This window comes from Danio rerio, chromosome 14 (genome assembly GCF_052040795.2).
Source record: "Danio rerio strain M-AB ecotype USA chromosome 14, GRCz13ab, whole genome shotgun sequence".
Taxonomy (NCBI): domain Eukaryota; kingdom Metazoa; phylum Chordata; class Actinopteri; order Cypriniformes; family Danionidae; genus Danio; species Danio rerio.
The window spans coordinates 43,524,665-43,539,289 of NC_141034.1; the positions used below are offsets into that span (position 1 = coordinate 43,524,665).

Below are 14,625 nucleotides of genomic sequence, written 5' to 3' on the forward strand. Positions count from 1 at the left end.
AAAACCTTATATCACAGCTCTCCAAAGCAAAAGCTGTGTTCTATTTGCTCGAGTGTTTCCAATTAGCTAACGTAAGAGTTTACTTGGACTTAAGTAGTTGTGTAATGTGTTGACCTGCGCAACCGCAATTCATGTCGCTCTTTATGTAAGAGCTGGGGGCTGCTATTGTGGGGGTTTGGGATTTTTCTGTAATGAATAAAGCTTTATTTTGATAAAGAATTTAATAAAGTTGTGCAGCCCTGAAGGTGTGTCGTTAAATCATAATGCAATATTTGGCCCCGTTGACTGTCTGATGTGTTGTCGAGGTGCAATATTAATGACCAGCCCTAGAGTCGAAACACAATTACCCAAAGTTGTTAAATGGTTTTTAATTGGATTTTAAGATTTTAATTACTTTCAATAACAAATGCACGTCCGTGTTTCTACACTCTGAAGCCACTTCGGGCTGTTTGATCTGTAAAACAATAATCCCAATTCGGCCATTATTATTTTAACAATATCTTTTCGGGAAAGTCTGTGCTGGCAAGTTTGGTTTGGGCTTTATAACGACCTTTTTATGACTCTTTTAAAAGCATTTAATGTTCTTTGTTATTACAGGTTATTGTATTATTATTATTGATGATTCACTCCCATGACACCAACGTTCAGAACTGTTCAAAATCCAACTGTTGCAATATCCCTGCGCAGGCTGCAGCCCTGGGGCAGTGCTATAATGGCCGGTTAAGCACAGGACTGGGGGGCTGGCAGATTAACCATAGAGTGAGCAAACCTGCAGGACTTCCTGCTTTATGGCAGCTTCTCCATGGAGCTGTGCTCGTTAACACTCATCCCGCTCTGTACGGCATATGGAGACCCATCTCTCCCCCTGCGTGCTTCATCTCATAAACGCCAATCCCTGCTGTAGCCACAAAGATAAAGCACATCTGTTTGGAAGTGAGTGAAGGCGGAGTTGTGAAGTGGTGTGTGTGTGTGTGTGTTTAGTTTTTTCTAAATTGTGTTTGAGGTCAATACAGCCTGACCGATCAGGTTTAAAGATGAATCTAATGGGTTGCTTGAGCTCATGGAGAGATTCAGCATTCCCTGCTGGATTGATCAGCATGTGTTTGGTTTCGGATGCTGGTAATTAGCATGAGATTGTGTCAGATGATGTTTTGGTGTCACTAGCGGGGTTGATTGATTAGATCAACCAGCAAGACAACTTTGGTTTTCTATTTTTATCAAAAAAGTCACAGTGGTTCCTTCTAATTCTCTTTCTCTTTATTAGCCATTTTGCTGAAATCTCTGTGTTTGTTCTTTTATGACAAAATCTGAAACTTTGTTTTTGCAGCAGTACTTTTCAAGTTACTTTGCTTTAGTAAATGAACAAAATGTAAATAAACAGTTGTAAATATGTAATTAAACTTTTGAAACTTATTGTCATTAAAAAAATATAAAATAACTGGTCCATTAGGTTCTAAAATCAGCCAATCTTTCTTTCGTGGCCAATGGATGTCATCCGTATATAGGTGAGGTAAAAAGTTGATCATGCATCAATTCTGAGATTTTCAAAATGAATTGTTGTTATTCTGTCTTGATTCTCGATTTTGAGCTTAGTTTATAAGAGCAGATAGAGCCCTATGCCTTTACCTCTGCATTTAACCACTCAAATGCACATGTGGATAAGTCCTTGCGTTTGGTTGAGTCATGTAAGTTGGCTTTTATATCACAAGATTTATGCAAGCACTTACTATGAACACTCTTGTAGTGTTTCCAACTTTATTAAGGACTATTTTAGGTTTAAGTCAGATTTGTATGACTTAACAGCAGAATAAGAAGAGTATGGCTGTTTGTAAAACATTTAGCACCATCTGCTGTTAAAATGTAAACTGTAAAAAATCTGCTAATTAACAGGTTGTATTTTGTCTTTTGTCTTTTTTTTCCCGTTTATTTTAAATTATGAATTGCATTATGGGAACTTTATCTCTGCTATTTTGCCTTTTGATGTTGAAAATTCAATTGTGCAGTTTAGTTGCAGTTTAAGTTAAGTTTATTGACATTTTAGTAGTTTGAAATTAGAGCTTCACAAGTACAAATACAGTTTCACAAGATAATTTGATTAGCTCTATTTGATGGTTTTCTAATGAAGTCTAACAGTATTCAGATACAGAAATTGAATAGTCACAATGCAAAAATGCTTTTCTTTCTTAGTATTGTTTCTATAATCCAAATATCATAAGATTCTTAAAGCAAGTAGAAATGTTTAGTTTTTACCATCAGAAGAAATGAAACAAGCCAAATTATCTGCTAGTGGGGTAAGTGAAATAATAATGTTTTCACTTTGAGATGTAGTTACTTGGACTAGAAACAAAACAACAATTTGAAGTAAAAAAAAACTGTTCTGTACATTCTACATTTGTTCTGTAATTTTGTACAAATGCAGTAATCATTATAATTCTGTAGCTCATCATGGTCAACTACAATTCAGACTCAACATTGCATGTCTTTGCGATGTGATTATTGTGGATGCTCACATTGCAATATCGATGCTGAAACTATATATTGTGCATCCCTATTTAAAATATATATTGTATGAGAAATATATATATATATATATATATATATATATATATATATATATATATATATATATATATATATATATATATATATATATATATAGTCTGTTTTTTAACTTTTTAACATCAAAAGTTTGATTAAATATCATGTAATGCAATTCAACAGTAGAAATAAATAAATGAATAAATAAATAAATACATAAAACACCAATTACAAAATATAGTAATATAAATATAAATAAATAATTTAATGATACTTTTTTTTACAATGTAAAGTCTGAATCGAATCAAGAGAAAGAATAGTAATGCATTTAAAAGAGATGCAAAGTCAATTTCTCAAATTATTGTCCTCCAAATTTTAAGTTAGTGGGGTCCAACACTTGTTATGACTACAGTATTGTTTGTGTTTAGTAAAATGATGTACACAATTTTTTGATAGCTTTTGCAGGGTGCCAAAAGATTTTTTATTATTAAAAGCTGGTCTTTTCAGCATCGCGGACTATTTGGACATTTAAATTTAAACTTAAAATAAAAAGATATATTTATATATTATATAACTTTAGCCATTTTCATCCAGTTTTAGTTAAAAGGGTACATACATTATGATCTTCAACTATTCAAAGTCTTCATCTGCAGGAGTGAACACATGGAATTGAAAGGAGAGCCACTAGGATCAAAGTTTCTTGGCAAGAGTTTTGCTATTTCCTCTAATCATTTTTCTCCAAGTGGTCCGTCTCCTCTTCCTGTATTGTCTCCGCTGTAACCCAGGGCAGAATGTGACTGTTCAAAGCCTTCTTCATCAAAGCTAAAGTTCTGCTTTTTCAAATTTTTGATGGCCATTTGATGGTCAATTATATTAAATAATTGATCTTCATGACTCCTGCTGGTATACAAACATTTGATAATGTTGTTAGTTAACAGACTCCACTTTACTAACAGAGGGTATGCCTGTTTATTGTGTCAGCAGTGGGTTAAACTTTCCATGCTGTGCAGTTGGTACTTTGCTTAGGGTCTGATAAGCTTTTTTGCTTTTGTTTATATTTGCAATTTATTGCATGTGGATTTTGGGTTCTCCCTTGCACAGACACAGCAGTTTTTATTTCACAGGCCCTCATTTCTATGTTGTCCCTTCCCTTCAACAGAACATACACATAAAAACATTGGCTGATGACATGGTAAGGTGTCTGTTTCTTTTATTTTGTGTCTTTCTTTTTCTCTTATGTTTTTTTTCTTCTTTTTTTCCATCTTAACCCCGACTCTTAGAGCGTTGTAAAAGTGAAGTGATCGACAAAAAGAGATCAAAGACAAAAAAAGACAAAGCAAAACTGTCTTTTTTTTATCACCCAGTCATAATCAATCTAAAGTTCACTTCAGGTCAACAAAATAGAGTTCAAGCAGACACACGGCAACTTGATGAAATAGTTCATGATAAGTTCCCAGACCTTGTCTTCTTTTTAATTTGGTCTCTCTTTGAACACTTGCAGTTTACAACAGAGTGTGTTTTGATTCTTTTAATTCATTTGTTTTGTTTTCATCCATATATGCATGTTTCTTCAGTGTTTTTTTAATGACAGACTAACAGAGACTGGTGCATGGCCTCTCTTCATTCACTCTAAGCCAGTAACCCGTGACTGGCAGAAGCCGTTCTCATCTCTTTCTAATTAGACAGAAACCTTAACTCGTCGTGTCTTGCTGTCTACTGTAGTGCAGAATCCTGTGTGTGATACTGTCTTTGTATTCATTATGACTGTAAAGTGAATGTTAAAAAAGGAAGGTGACAATGGTAATGTCACTCTTGCGATTTCTGCTGTGGAAAGGTAAAGTAAAAAGGGTGCAGGTGAGTCAAATGTCAACCCCTGAACTTTGTACTGTTCTGAAACTTTCTAATAAGTAACCAAACACCTCTGCGTTCACTTAAAATGACCCTTGTCAAATCAGAGTGCTTGTGGATTGTGTGGGTTAGCTTTGAAGATATTTATTTGCCACTTATCTACTGGTGTGCTAGTGTAATAAATGAACAGGTTTCAGATCATACATCTTACCAAAGTTGGGGACTGTAAGATGAAAAAAAAGTTTTTGTAAATCTTTTAGATTCAGGCAGCTTTTTATTTGATAAAACCGATTTGGTCCCACTTCATATTAAGCAGCTCTAACTATGAATCAAAATATAAATACAATATACTTAATGTGTACATAATGTATTGTAGAACACTTGTGCTATTGAGTTGCAATATGGGTTGGCTTAGGGAAGGCTTGGTGGTATGTGGGTTAAGTAGGTTAAGGGGTAAGTAATGGTGAACAGTGTAATTATAAATGTCTTTACATAAATGAATTATAGATGTAATTACATACAGGCATTGAATCTAGCGTAAGTACATTGTAAAATATGTATTTACACAGTAGGTACATTGTAATGAATTTCTAATTTGTCCTAATGCATATTAGTTAAGGCCACTTAATATGAGCAAAAAGGTCATTTTTTTTTTTTTTTTGGTTGCCAGTACTCTGATTTGTAGCATTTTCATATCATTCTAATATGCTGATTTGGCGGACAGCAAACAGTTAATTTGATCAGTGGTCAAATTATTTTTTAAGGACTTTTTAATCAATATAAATGTAATAAAATGATAATAATAAGTAATAATAAAAAAGTGGTAACACATTAGTTTTTAAGTGAACAATAACTCATTTTAATTAATAAAATAAAAATAAATAAATCAAATTAATTAAATAATAAATAAAACTGTAATTTATATAACAATAAATGTAATTTTGTATTTTAACAAAGCATTCTTACTTAAAATATGTTACCTAGTGAAGTATTTGTTGCTAACGAATGATATATTTTTATAAAGTGTTCCCAGAAAAACATAGCATTTTTTTATTGAAAAGGTTTGATCACTGCAATGTATGCTTACTGAATTAAAAAAATAAAAGCTACATAAAATGAATTTTACTAATCTCAGATTTGAATGGTAGTGTAAATGCATTTCGAAAATGCTATTATTTCTGTTGACTGATATCTGTGTTTGAACTTAATTTTTACTTGATAACTTGATACTTTCAAATGCGAATGTTCTTCCTCCTGCAAACCACCACCATAATTAAAGCCTATTAGCTCATTTTATAAACTAGACAAAACTTTAACATTCCTCTCCTTAACTAATTGCACATAGGACAGAACGCCACACTCATCCGGGTCAAAAAAATTAAACGTTTTTGTTTCAGAAGGCCTTGTACATTCTTAAAATTCCCACTGTCAGAAATACAGTTGAAGTCAGAATTATTAGCCCTTCTGTTATTAGAGAAGACATTTCAAGACATTTCTAAATATAATAGTTTTAATAACTCATTTCTAATAACAGATTTATTTTTACTTTGCCTTTATGACAGTACATAATATTTTACTAGATATTTTTTCAAGATACTAGTATTCAGCTTAAAGTGTCATTTAAAGCCTTAACTAGCTTAGTTAGGTAAATTAGACAAGTCAGAGTTATTAGAAAACTATTGTTAGACAATGGTTTGTTCTATAGACTATCAAAAAAATTGCATAATTTTTTTTTAAATTAAAAACTGCTTTTATTCTAGCTGAAATAAAACAAAAGACTTTCTCCATAAGAAAAATAACAGTGTGAAAAATTCCAATTTAATTAAATTCAATTTTTTTTCAAAATAATTTTCTTTTTTTCATTTAAATTATTCAGATTTTGTAGTTGGGATGTGCGATTTGATCGATCGAAATCACAATTAATTGAACATTTGAACATTCTAACTCTATTACGATTATTCTATTTTATGTTTTTACATAGTTCACTGTTCAGATTTCTGAATGAATGATGCAGAATATTCTAGCAGAAATAAAACAAAAGACTTTCCAGAAGAAAAATAATAGTGTCAAAAATTCCAATTGAATTCAATTAAATTCAGCTATTGCTGTATTGGCATAACAAATGTTAGAAATGCATTGCTAAAGAATTTAGAAGGCTTACATAAAAAAGAACATATTAAATTAATAAGTATAAATAAAATATTTAATATATCATATATTATTCAATATATCACATAAAAAAAAAATATATATATATATAAATATATATATATATATATATATATATATATATATATATATATATATATATATATATATATATATATATATATGTATATATATGTATGTGTATGTGCATATTATATATATCAAAATAGATCAATATATTTAAATATTTAAAAAAGAAACAAAAAATTAGCAGGGAGGCTAATAATTTTGACTTTAACTGTATGTGCTGTGTCTATAAATTCAGACATCAGCACCTGTTAGTTTTTTTTAACTTTAACTTCACTGTGTCTCTGCAGCGGGACAGAATCACCAGTTTTCGAAAGCAAGGCATGAAGAAGGAGAAGCCTCTAATCCAGCACCCCACAGACCCCATCTCCACCCAGACCGAGCTGCCTGTGCCCCAGCCGTTCTTCGACGAGCGCTCCATGAACCTGTCAGAGAAGGAGATTGTCGACTTGTTTGAGAAGATGATGGTGAGTGTGTTTTCCCTACCCTGAGATCTGCACTCTGCCCCAGGCTCTATATGACCTCAGACGCCCTATATCACTGATTCATATCAAAAGCGTGGAGCTCATGTTAAGAGTGTCAATTAGGCTATCAAAACCAGACTTTTTGCCTCACACATTTGCCAGCCACATAAAATGAGTTTAGCTAGAATTTAGATCAAGCTTAATACTCCCAAGTCTTTTTTTTTTTGTTCAATTAATAAAACGTTGATTGGAAATGAAGATCTACTGTTCTGTTTTTCATTAAACATTTAAGAAAGCCCTTGTGGAAATGTTCATTTAATTGAATTGAACTGAATGCACATTTGTGGTGTACTTGAAATCTTCAATATATATTATTAAAAAGAAAAACTGGAGATAATGCTTGCGGGAGTATAAATTTAATTCAGTATCATTCAAGTATGTTTGACCAAAACACATAAGTGTACTTTGAGGGAAGACACTTTCATTACTGTTTAACACACTTAAAGGGATAATAAGGTGCTTCATGTTTCAATGAAGGACACTTATTTAATGCTACTTTATAATATATTTGTAATCTGCCCAATAATTTGCTATTTAATACATTTAGGTACATCAGATTACCATAAATGCTTAGTAATGCACCTTATCTATGGCCATATGACTTTTTAAAAATATATTTTTTCTCCAATTCTATTTTATTTTTTCCAAATAATTTTCTTTTTTTCATTTAAATTATTCAGATTTTGTAGTAGGGCTGTGTGATTTGGTCTAAAATCAAAATCACAATTAATTGAACATTTTAACATTCTAACTCTATTACAATTATTCTATTAATTTTATGTTTTTACATAGTTCACTGGCAGGGTTTGTAAAGTAAATGTGGTCACATGTTACATGTGAGAGATTTCTGAATGAAGGATGCATTAGTTCATTTTAAAATAATTGAAGAAAATGCACACTATCAACTATCTATGATTATTTATTGAACATCTGCGTTGAACAACTAAAATTAAAACACACATTGCCTAAAACTAAAGACTTTTTTTTCTTATAAAAAAGTGAAAATAAATATCTTGTACCTTCGGTAACAAAATTAATAATGTTCAAGGTTTTTCATATTAAAAGTAGAAAATAAGCATCTCTTCTAAACAAAATAACTCGTGTATATCCTGTAAATAATATTTTACCTGTATTTTTTTATATTGCATCTTCTGTAAACAAATATTTGTTATAAATAATAATTTGAATGTAATGGAAAATATGCTGTTTCAAGGCATCTCTATAGAAGAATGGATCCATCGTCCTGCTTTACCAGAGATCAGATGTGGCCACAGAAGTATAAATTTGCCTCAGCCTTTAACAGAGCGGGGTGACGCGACTCCACATGCGCTAGGGAAAATACTTGAAAAAAATCGTCCTGGACAAATTAGATCGATTATAAGTTTGAATGTAGATTCCCATTACTTTCGTTTAATCGCTCATCCTTATTTTGTATTTTACATTTTCTGGAATCCATTTTTAATAAGAAATAATACCACAATTTATTAAATGTTTAACAATGATTACAGTTTTAGGAAACTTTTAAAAGGCCATATGATTTTTAAATATATGTTTTCTCCAAATTACAATTAATTTTTTCACCAAAAAAATCTGTTTTTTTAACGAATTTTTTACTATTTTTATTTAAAAATTTTCTGAAATACATTTTAATAAAAAAAAAACCTGCATTATTTGAAATGAAGAAATGTATTCAATAAGAAAATAAACTAAATGTTTACCATTAATTAAAATTTTTGTAAAATGTTTGTATAAATGTAAAATTCTGCTAATCAAAAGTTCATTAATAATTTTCTTGAATTTATATTTAAACTGAATTATACTTTGGTTTAAGTGCATTTACAAACCATTGCAAAATAGTTAGTATTAGCAAAATTGTTTTAATTAAAATATTTAGGTGTACACTATCAAACAAAAGTTTTGGATCATTTTAATTTTAATTTTTATTATTCTGTTCATCAAGGTGCCATTAATTAAATGTAATTTTAATAATTGTTACATTTATTAAAATTTTAAATGACGGCTTTCTTATTGTATGTAGTTTCCAATAAAATGATTACTCCAGTCATTGCTTTTATCACTATTACCATAATACTACTACCATTACTACTACTACTACTACTACTACTACTACTATACTGATATTAAATAATAACAATGATAATAATTATTATTAGAATGATTTTTTGAAGGATCATGTGAATACATTTTCAGCTTCATTACTCCAGTCTACAGCCTTCAAACTAAAATCACTGGAATAAATAATCAAATTAAACGATGAACTACTTTTGAACAGTTATAGTGCAATAACATTTTACAATTTTTACTGTATTTTTGATTAAATAAATGCAGCCTTGATGAACAGGAGAAGCTTATGTTAAAACATTTAAAAATCCTACTGACCCCAAACTTTTAACTAGTAGTGTATATTATTTTCATAAATATGCTTTTTTTTATTGTGGTTTGTATAATAATGTTTTCTACCTGAAATTAAAACCTAAGATCTGTAGTAAGCATAGCAATTTGTTCCCTCATATATTTACGTAATAATAGCAAACACAATCACGTTTACTATGCATATATACTCAATGACACCTTATCTTTCCTCATCTCTCTTGCTGCTGTCAATCACAAGTGGAGAATTGGACTTGAGAGTTTTGCACTCTCTGCCGACAGGTTGCATTAACTGAGCCTTGGCTCGGCTTGACACTTGTTCGGTTCTCCCCTCTGGGAGAGAATATACATTAGCTGCCACTCTTTCATATGCATGACTCTTCTCACTAATTCCGCCATTATGTGTGATATGTTGACAGCTGTCAATAGAGCTCCCGCCACATATGATAGAGAAAGCTGCTGTAACAGATGGGGAAAAGCAGCGTATTGTTGTCTAAACAGTTTTATTTTACCGAATGCAGTTTTTCTTCCCTACCTGTGAAGTTTCAGCTCTGTTTATTTGTACAGAGGCACACACATTCCCCTCAATCCCCAAGACACCAAAACCGACAGGGCTGCTGCATACACTGTCCTCAATTGAACTTGTTTTGGCCTAGACAAGTCAAAAAACAAAATCTGGCTGCAGAACAATGAAAGGATTATTTTCCAGACAAGAAAAATGTTTGCTTTGTATTAGTTTTTTTTTTGGGGTCAGAGCTCTCCCCATCCTGCTTCTGTTGCAGCGGAGTCTGTCAGTGATGCTTTTTTCATTATTCGAACGTTTCTGTGGATTTACTGTCTGTAGATCGGAAACTCTGCCAATTTAGCGGCACCTGAGCAGAACGGCTCTTCAGTGCCCATTTTATGTACTTTAAACTGCCTCCCAGACTCCACAGCGAGTTGTACATCTCATTAGGTAGATATCGTACATATTGATAATTGACCTGTACTTGTGTCAAAGGCAAAAAGATTACTGGACTTCACGCTAGCACCATTCTTTGACTGATTTTTCAAAACAAACTGCGTTTATGTGTGGAAATGGATTGCTTACCCATTGTGTGATGCTTGCAATGGCAATATTTCTTTTTGCTTTGTAATCGGTAGGGTTGAGACATCAGTGATCTAATTATTTGCCTTAATCTGAATAATATAATAAAATGATTAAGGTGTTTGAGTTGCTTTTTGAATGTTTCTTTCATGATCCCGTTTTACATGTTGTAAGGCATGGTTTCAGTACCCAACCCTAGTAATCGTGGTTATAAAAGAAACCAATGAAAGATGAATTATTGATAAACAGATTTGGTATATAATTTGTAGGACAATGTGAATGTAACAAACTACAATTCACTACTATATAAATAGTTTGGTCAGTATTTTTTATTCTTATGCTCTAAATTGCTGCATTTTTTGACCTAAACATATACTAAAAATGTTACATTATTTTAAAGAGGGATGGGACGGTGACGGTTAGTGCTGTCACCTCACAGCAAAAAGGTCACTGGTTCGAGTCATGACTGGGCCAGTTAGCATTTCTGTGTGGAGTTTGCTTCTTCCAGGTGCTCCGGATTTCCCCCCACAGTCCAAAGACATGCACTATTGGTGATTTGAATAAACTAAATTTCTGTAGTGTATGAGTGTGTATGGGTGTTTCCCAATACAGGGTTGTGGCTGGAAAGACATCAGCTGCGTAAAAAACATATGCTGGTTTAGTTGGCGGTTCATTCTGCTCTTGCAATCTCTGAAATAGAGACAAAACTGAAAGAAAATTAATGGATATATTTTCAAATATTTAAAAATGTCATTTATTGTGTGATGGCAAAGTCACATTATCAGTAGCCATTATGCTAATGCTGCTTAATATTATTTTGTGAAAACCTTTTATATGATTTCTTGATGAATAGAATGTTAAATAAGATTTTTTTCGTTAAAGTTTTATTGTCATTTTTGATCAGTTGTGTCAGATGCTTCCTTGATGAAAAAAAGAACAAACAAACTCTTAAATTGAAGGAAAAAACACAACAAAACTCCAGACTTGCGAATGCTAGCGTAGGCTGTTGATTTGCTTTGTGGAACAGAAAATAAGAAATTGAAAAAAGATTTAGTTTACTTTTTCATATCTGTTATGCTGTAATAGGACAGAAAAATATAGTTGTCCGTTTGACTTTGTGCTAAAGTCTTTTCAAGTCAGTGATGAATAGATGAAATTTAGGTCATCATTCAAAAACGTCTTGCCCTGTGCTATAGCTTTCAAATGAAAAATTGCACATTTCGACACATTGCGTCAGGTCGGACATCAAACATTGTTGGCTCTTGTGTTTCTTGGGACCAAATATCTTTGACGTCAAAAATGATATTTATGTCTTTTGCCTTTTTGAATTGTAGTCCAAAGGGAATCCATTCTTGGGACTGCAGAGCTATTTTTTTTACATGATGGCATACCATAGAGCTAAACAGTGTCCCCTAGTGTCTAATTTTTTCGTTTTACTTTCTATTGATGTTATGGCTTTCAGAAAGATAGCATGTCTTTATTACAGCTTTAAAATATGAACCCCATGCCTATCTTCCATCTGTTTCTAGTCAAATAGTGACCCGGTCATATGCACAACTGAGTCATGCATCACATTGTCTGTAATCGGCGTGCATTCTCTGACAATGTGGGCTATAATCAGTTTGATTTGTTCATTTGTTTCAAATGTTTTGCACCAATTTTCCACCCGCCAGAGACTCTTGGCCCTCCATATTTTCTCGTTGCGTTAGTAACTGCCTGTCACTCTCACATAACCTCTCAATTGCTGTTTTTGTTCTCAAGATAGCGGAACATTAAACCTGGGCTTCAATTTGCTGCTTGACAAGCCAGGCAGGTTTACAGACCTGAAACATGTTGCACAGAGTAGAATTGACTTATGTATCGAAAGCATAATAATCATAATGAAGCAATTTACAGAAAAATGCTTCACTTTTTCATTTGCCATTGACATTGAGATCATAGATAAGTTAGTTTAATGGTCTATATAAATAAAAGATTCATCAGCCACAAAGCAAAACCACATCCAACCTAATATATGGTGTTCATATATATATATATATATATATATATATATATATATATATATATATATATATATATATATATATATATATATATATATGATATTTACACATACACACACACACACAGATTGCACAACAACTTTTGCAATAAAGACTATGCGTTATCCATTTACATTTATTTTTTCAATTTCTGTTCCTGAATACAGTTAGAGTTTTCTAAAAAAAATGCTTTATTCTTCTTATCTATGGATATACATTTTATATATAATATTTGTGCTGATGGGGTGCGATTGGAAAAGCATCCGCCACATAAAACATGGCAGAGTAATTGGTGATTTATTCCACTATGGCAACCCCTAATAAATCAGCAAATCAGCCGAAGGAAAGTGATTGTATGTAGATGCAGTAGGGGTGTAACGGGTCACAGTTGATCCGCGATTCATACGGATGATCACAACCCATGGCTTGGAACACACGTGATCCACAGATTAATATATATATTTTTTTAACTTGTCGATTAATCCTAAATTTTTAACGATCACAGAAAGAACGCCTCTTGCATCATTCAAATCACATGTATGGAAGCATTTAGACTTTCCTGTAAAATATAATGATGTTGGAGGAAGTTGTGGTAGGTTATTCGTAGGCCCACTCGGAATCTGCGCTCGCAGATTTTCCGCAGATTTCTGCATGTTTTTTGCCCACCATTAATTCTGTTTAGTTACTTTAGCAAATGTGTGTAAATCTATATTTGTTAATTTAAAAAAAAAAAAAAATTTCAGTAATATTATTGACTAATGTGAAAATGTTCTTCTGATTTATGTACAATGCAGTTTGTACAGCATTATTTTCTGTCTTTTACTAGATATATTATATGGCAAACTTGCTTTATTTACCAAATAAGTGAATCTAATTGGATTTGCATTTTAAACATTAAATAAAAGTTAAAAATTATATTATTTTTTATTTCATATATTAAAGTTTTAGTTATGATACTTCCAAAATAATAATGCAGAAATCAGCAGACTTTTACCAAAAGATTCTGCAGAAATAGCAAAAAACATCCGCAGATTCCGTCTGGCCCTATTCGGGATTTGGTTTCTTATGTTGTTAAAGCTGCTTTCTGTCACTACTTATTTAGCCTGCATTATTGCATTCAGTGTAAGCTGCACAGTGAATCATTAAAAGATCAGGATCTCAATAACAACACAACACAAATCATAAATGATAGTGATTTGCATATGTTTAATAATCCTTTGAATCGCTGCATTCAAGTCTGTGTTGTAAAAATGCAAAAATCAATAAAGAAGTTCTTGTTCAAGTTCAAGTCTTTAGTCTTTTGAGTTGGTTATGAAGTTGCAAAGTCAAATAACACAGAAGTTCTGGGATAACTGTTTATAGTGTACATAAAACCACTGATGTTTATGGTCAAGATTAAAATCACTGTCATATGCTCAAAAACTAAAGTTTTAGACAGCAATTACATAATTTAACCAAAAGGTGGCCATCAAAAATATGCCACTGAATAATTCCTAAATGATCCATCTAGCAATGAACTTTTATGAGTGAATAACTGAATCATTTATTGAAAATAAGGCAAAAGTAAATTTGGGTTGTACTAATTATAATGTTATATTTATTCGTTTAGCATTATCAGCAACAGTAGTAGTAACCGTGAAATTTTCACAGTACTGAATATTTTACAAATTATTTTTATTCAGCAAATTATTTTTATTTTTTATTTTTAATAAAATTACAGGTTCTAAGTTCTGCTTTTTAAAACCAAATGTATATTGCCGTACTGTTTTTGTAATAAATGGAAAACAAATTACATTAGTCTTCTCCCCTTCTTGGCTGATCCGAAAAATGGTCCGATCAGTAACAAAAAAACCATAATGTTATCCAAACCGTGAGATTTTGATATGTTACACCACTAAGAAACGAAATCATTCCAATCAACTTTAAATTTTAAATTATTTCTAAATAAAGCTATTTAGCT

General features: G+C 31.7%; 1 protein-coding gene across 50 annotated transcripts in view; it reads left to right on the plus strand.

The window, feature by feature from the left end:
• The window catches only part of diaph2 (diaphanous-related formin 2), a 716,224-nt gene that overhangs the window by 21,037 nt on the left and 680,562 nt on the right, over positions 1 to 14,625 (plus strand). For 30 of the 50 annotated variants that reach the window (XR_015507851.1, XR_015507852.1, XM_087281962.1 and 27 more), the window contains exon 3: positions 6,912 to 7,088. Coding sequence is in view for 48 of the 50 variants with exons in the window: in XM_087281962.1 (XP_087138088.1) it covers positions 6,912 to 7,088 (177 nt within the window). In the remaining 2 variants the exon portion in view is untranslated. Of the gene's footprint in view, positions 1 to 3,697; positions 3,731 to 6,911; positions 7,089 to 14,625 lie in introns of all 50 variants that reach the window. The other 20 variants (XM_087281958.1, XM_087281970.1, XM_087281979.1 and 17 more) reach the window with 1 other exon arrangement.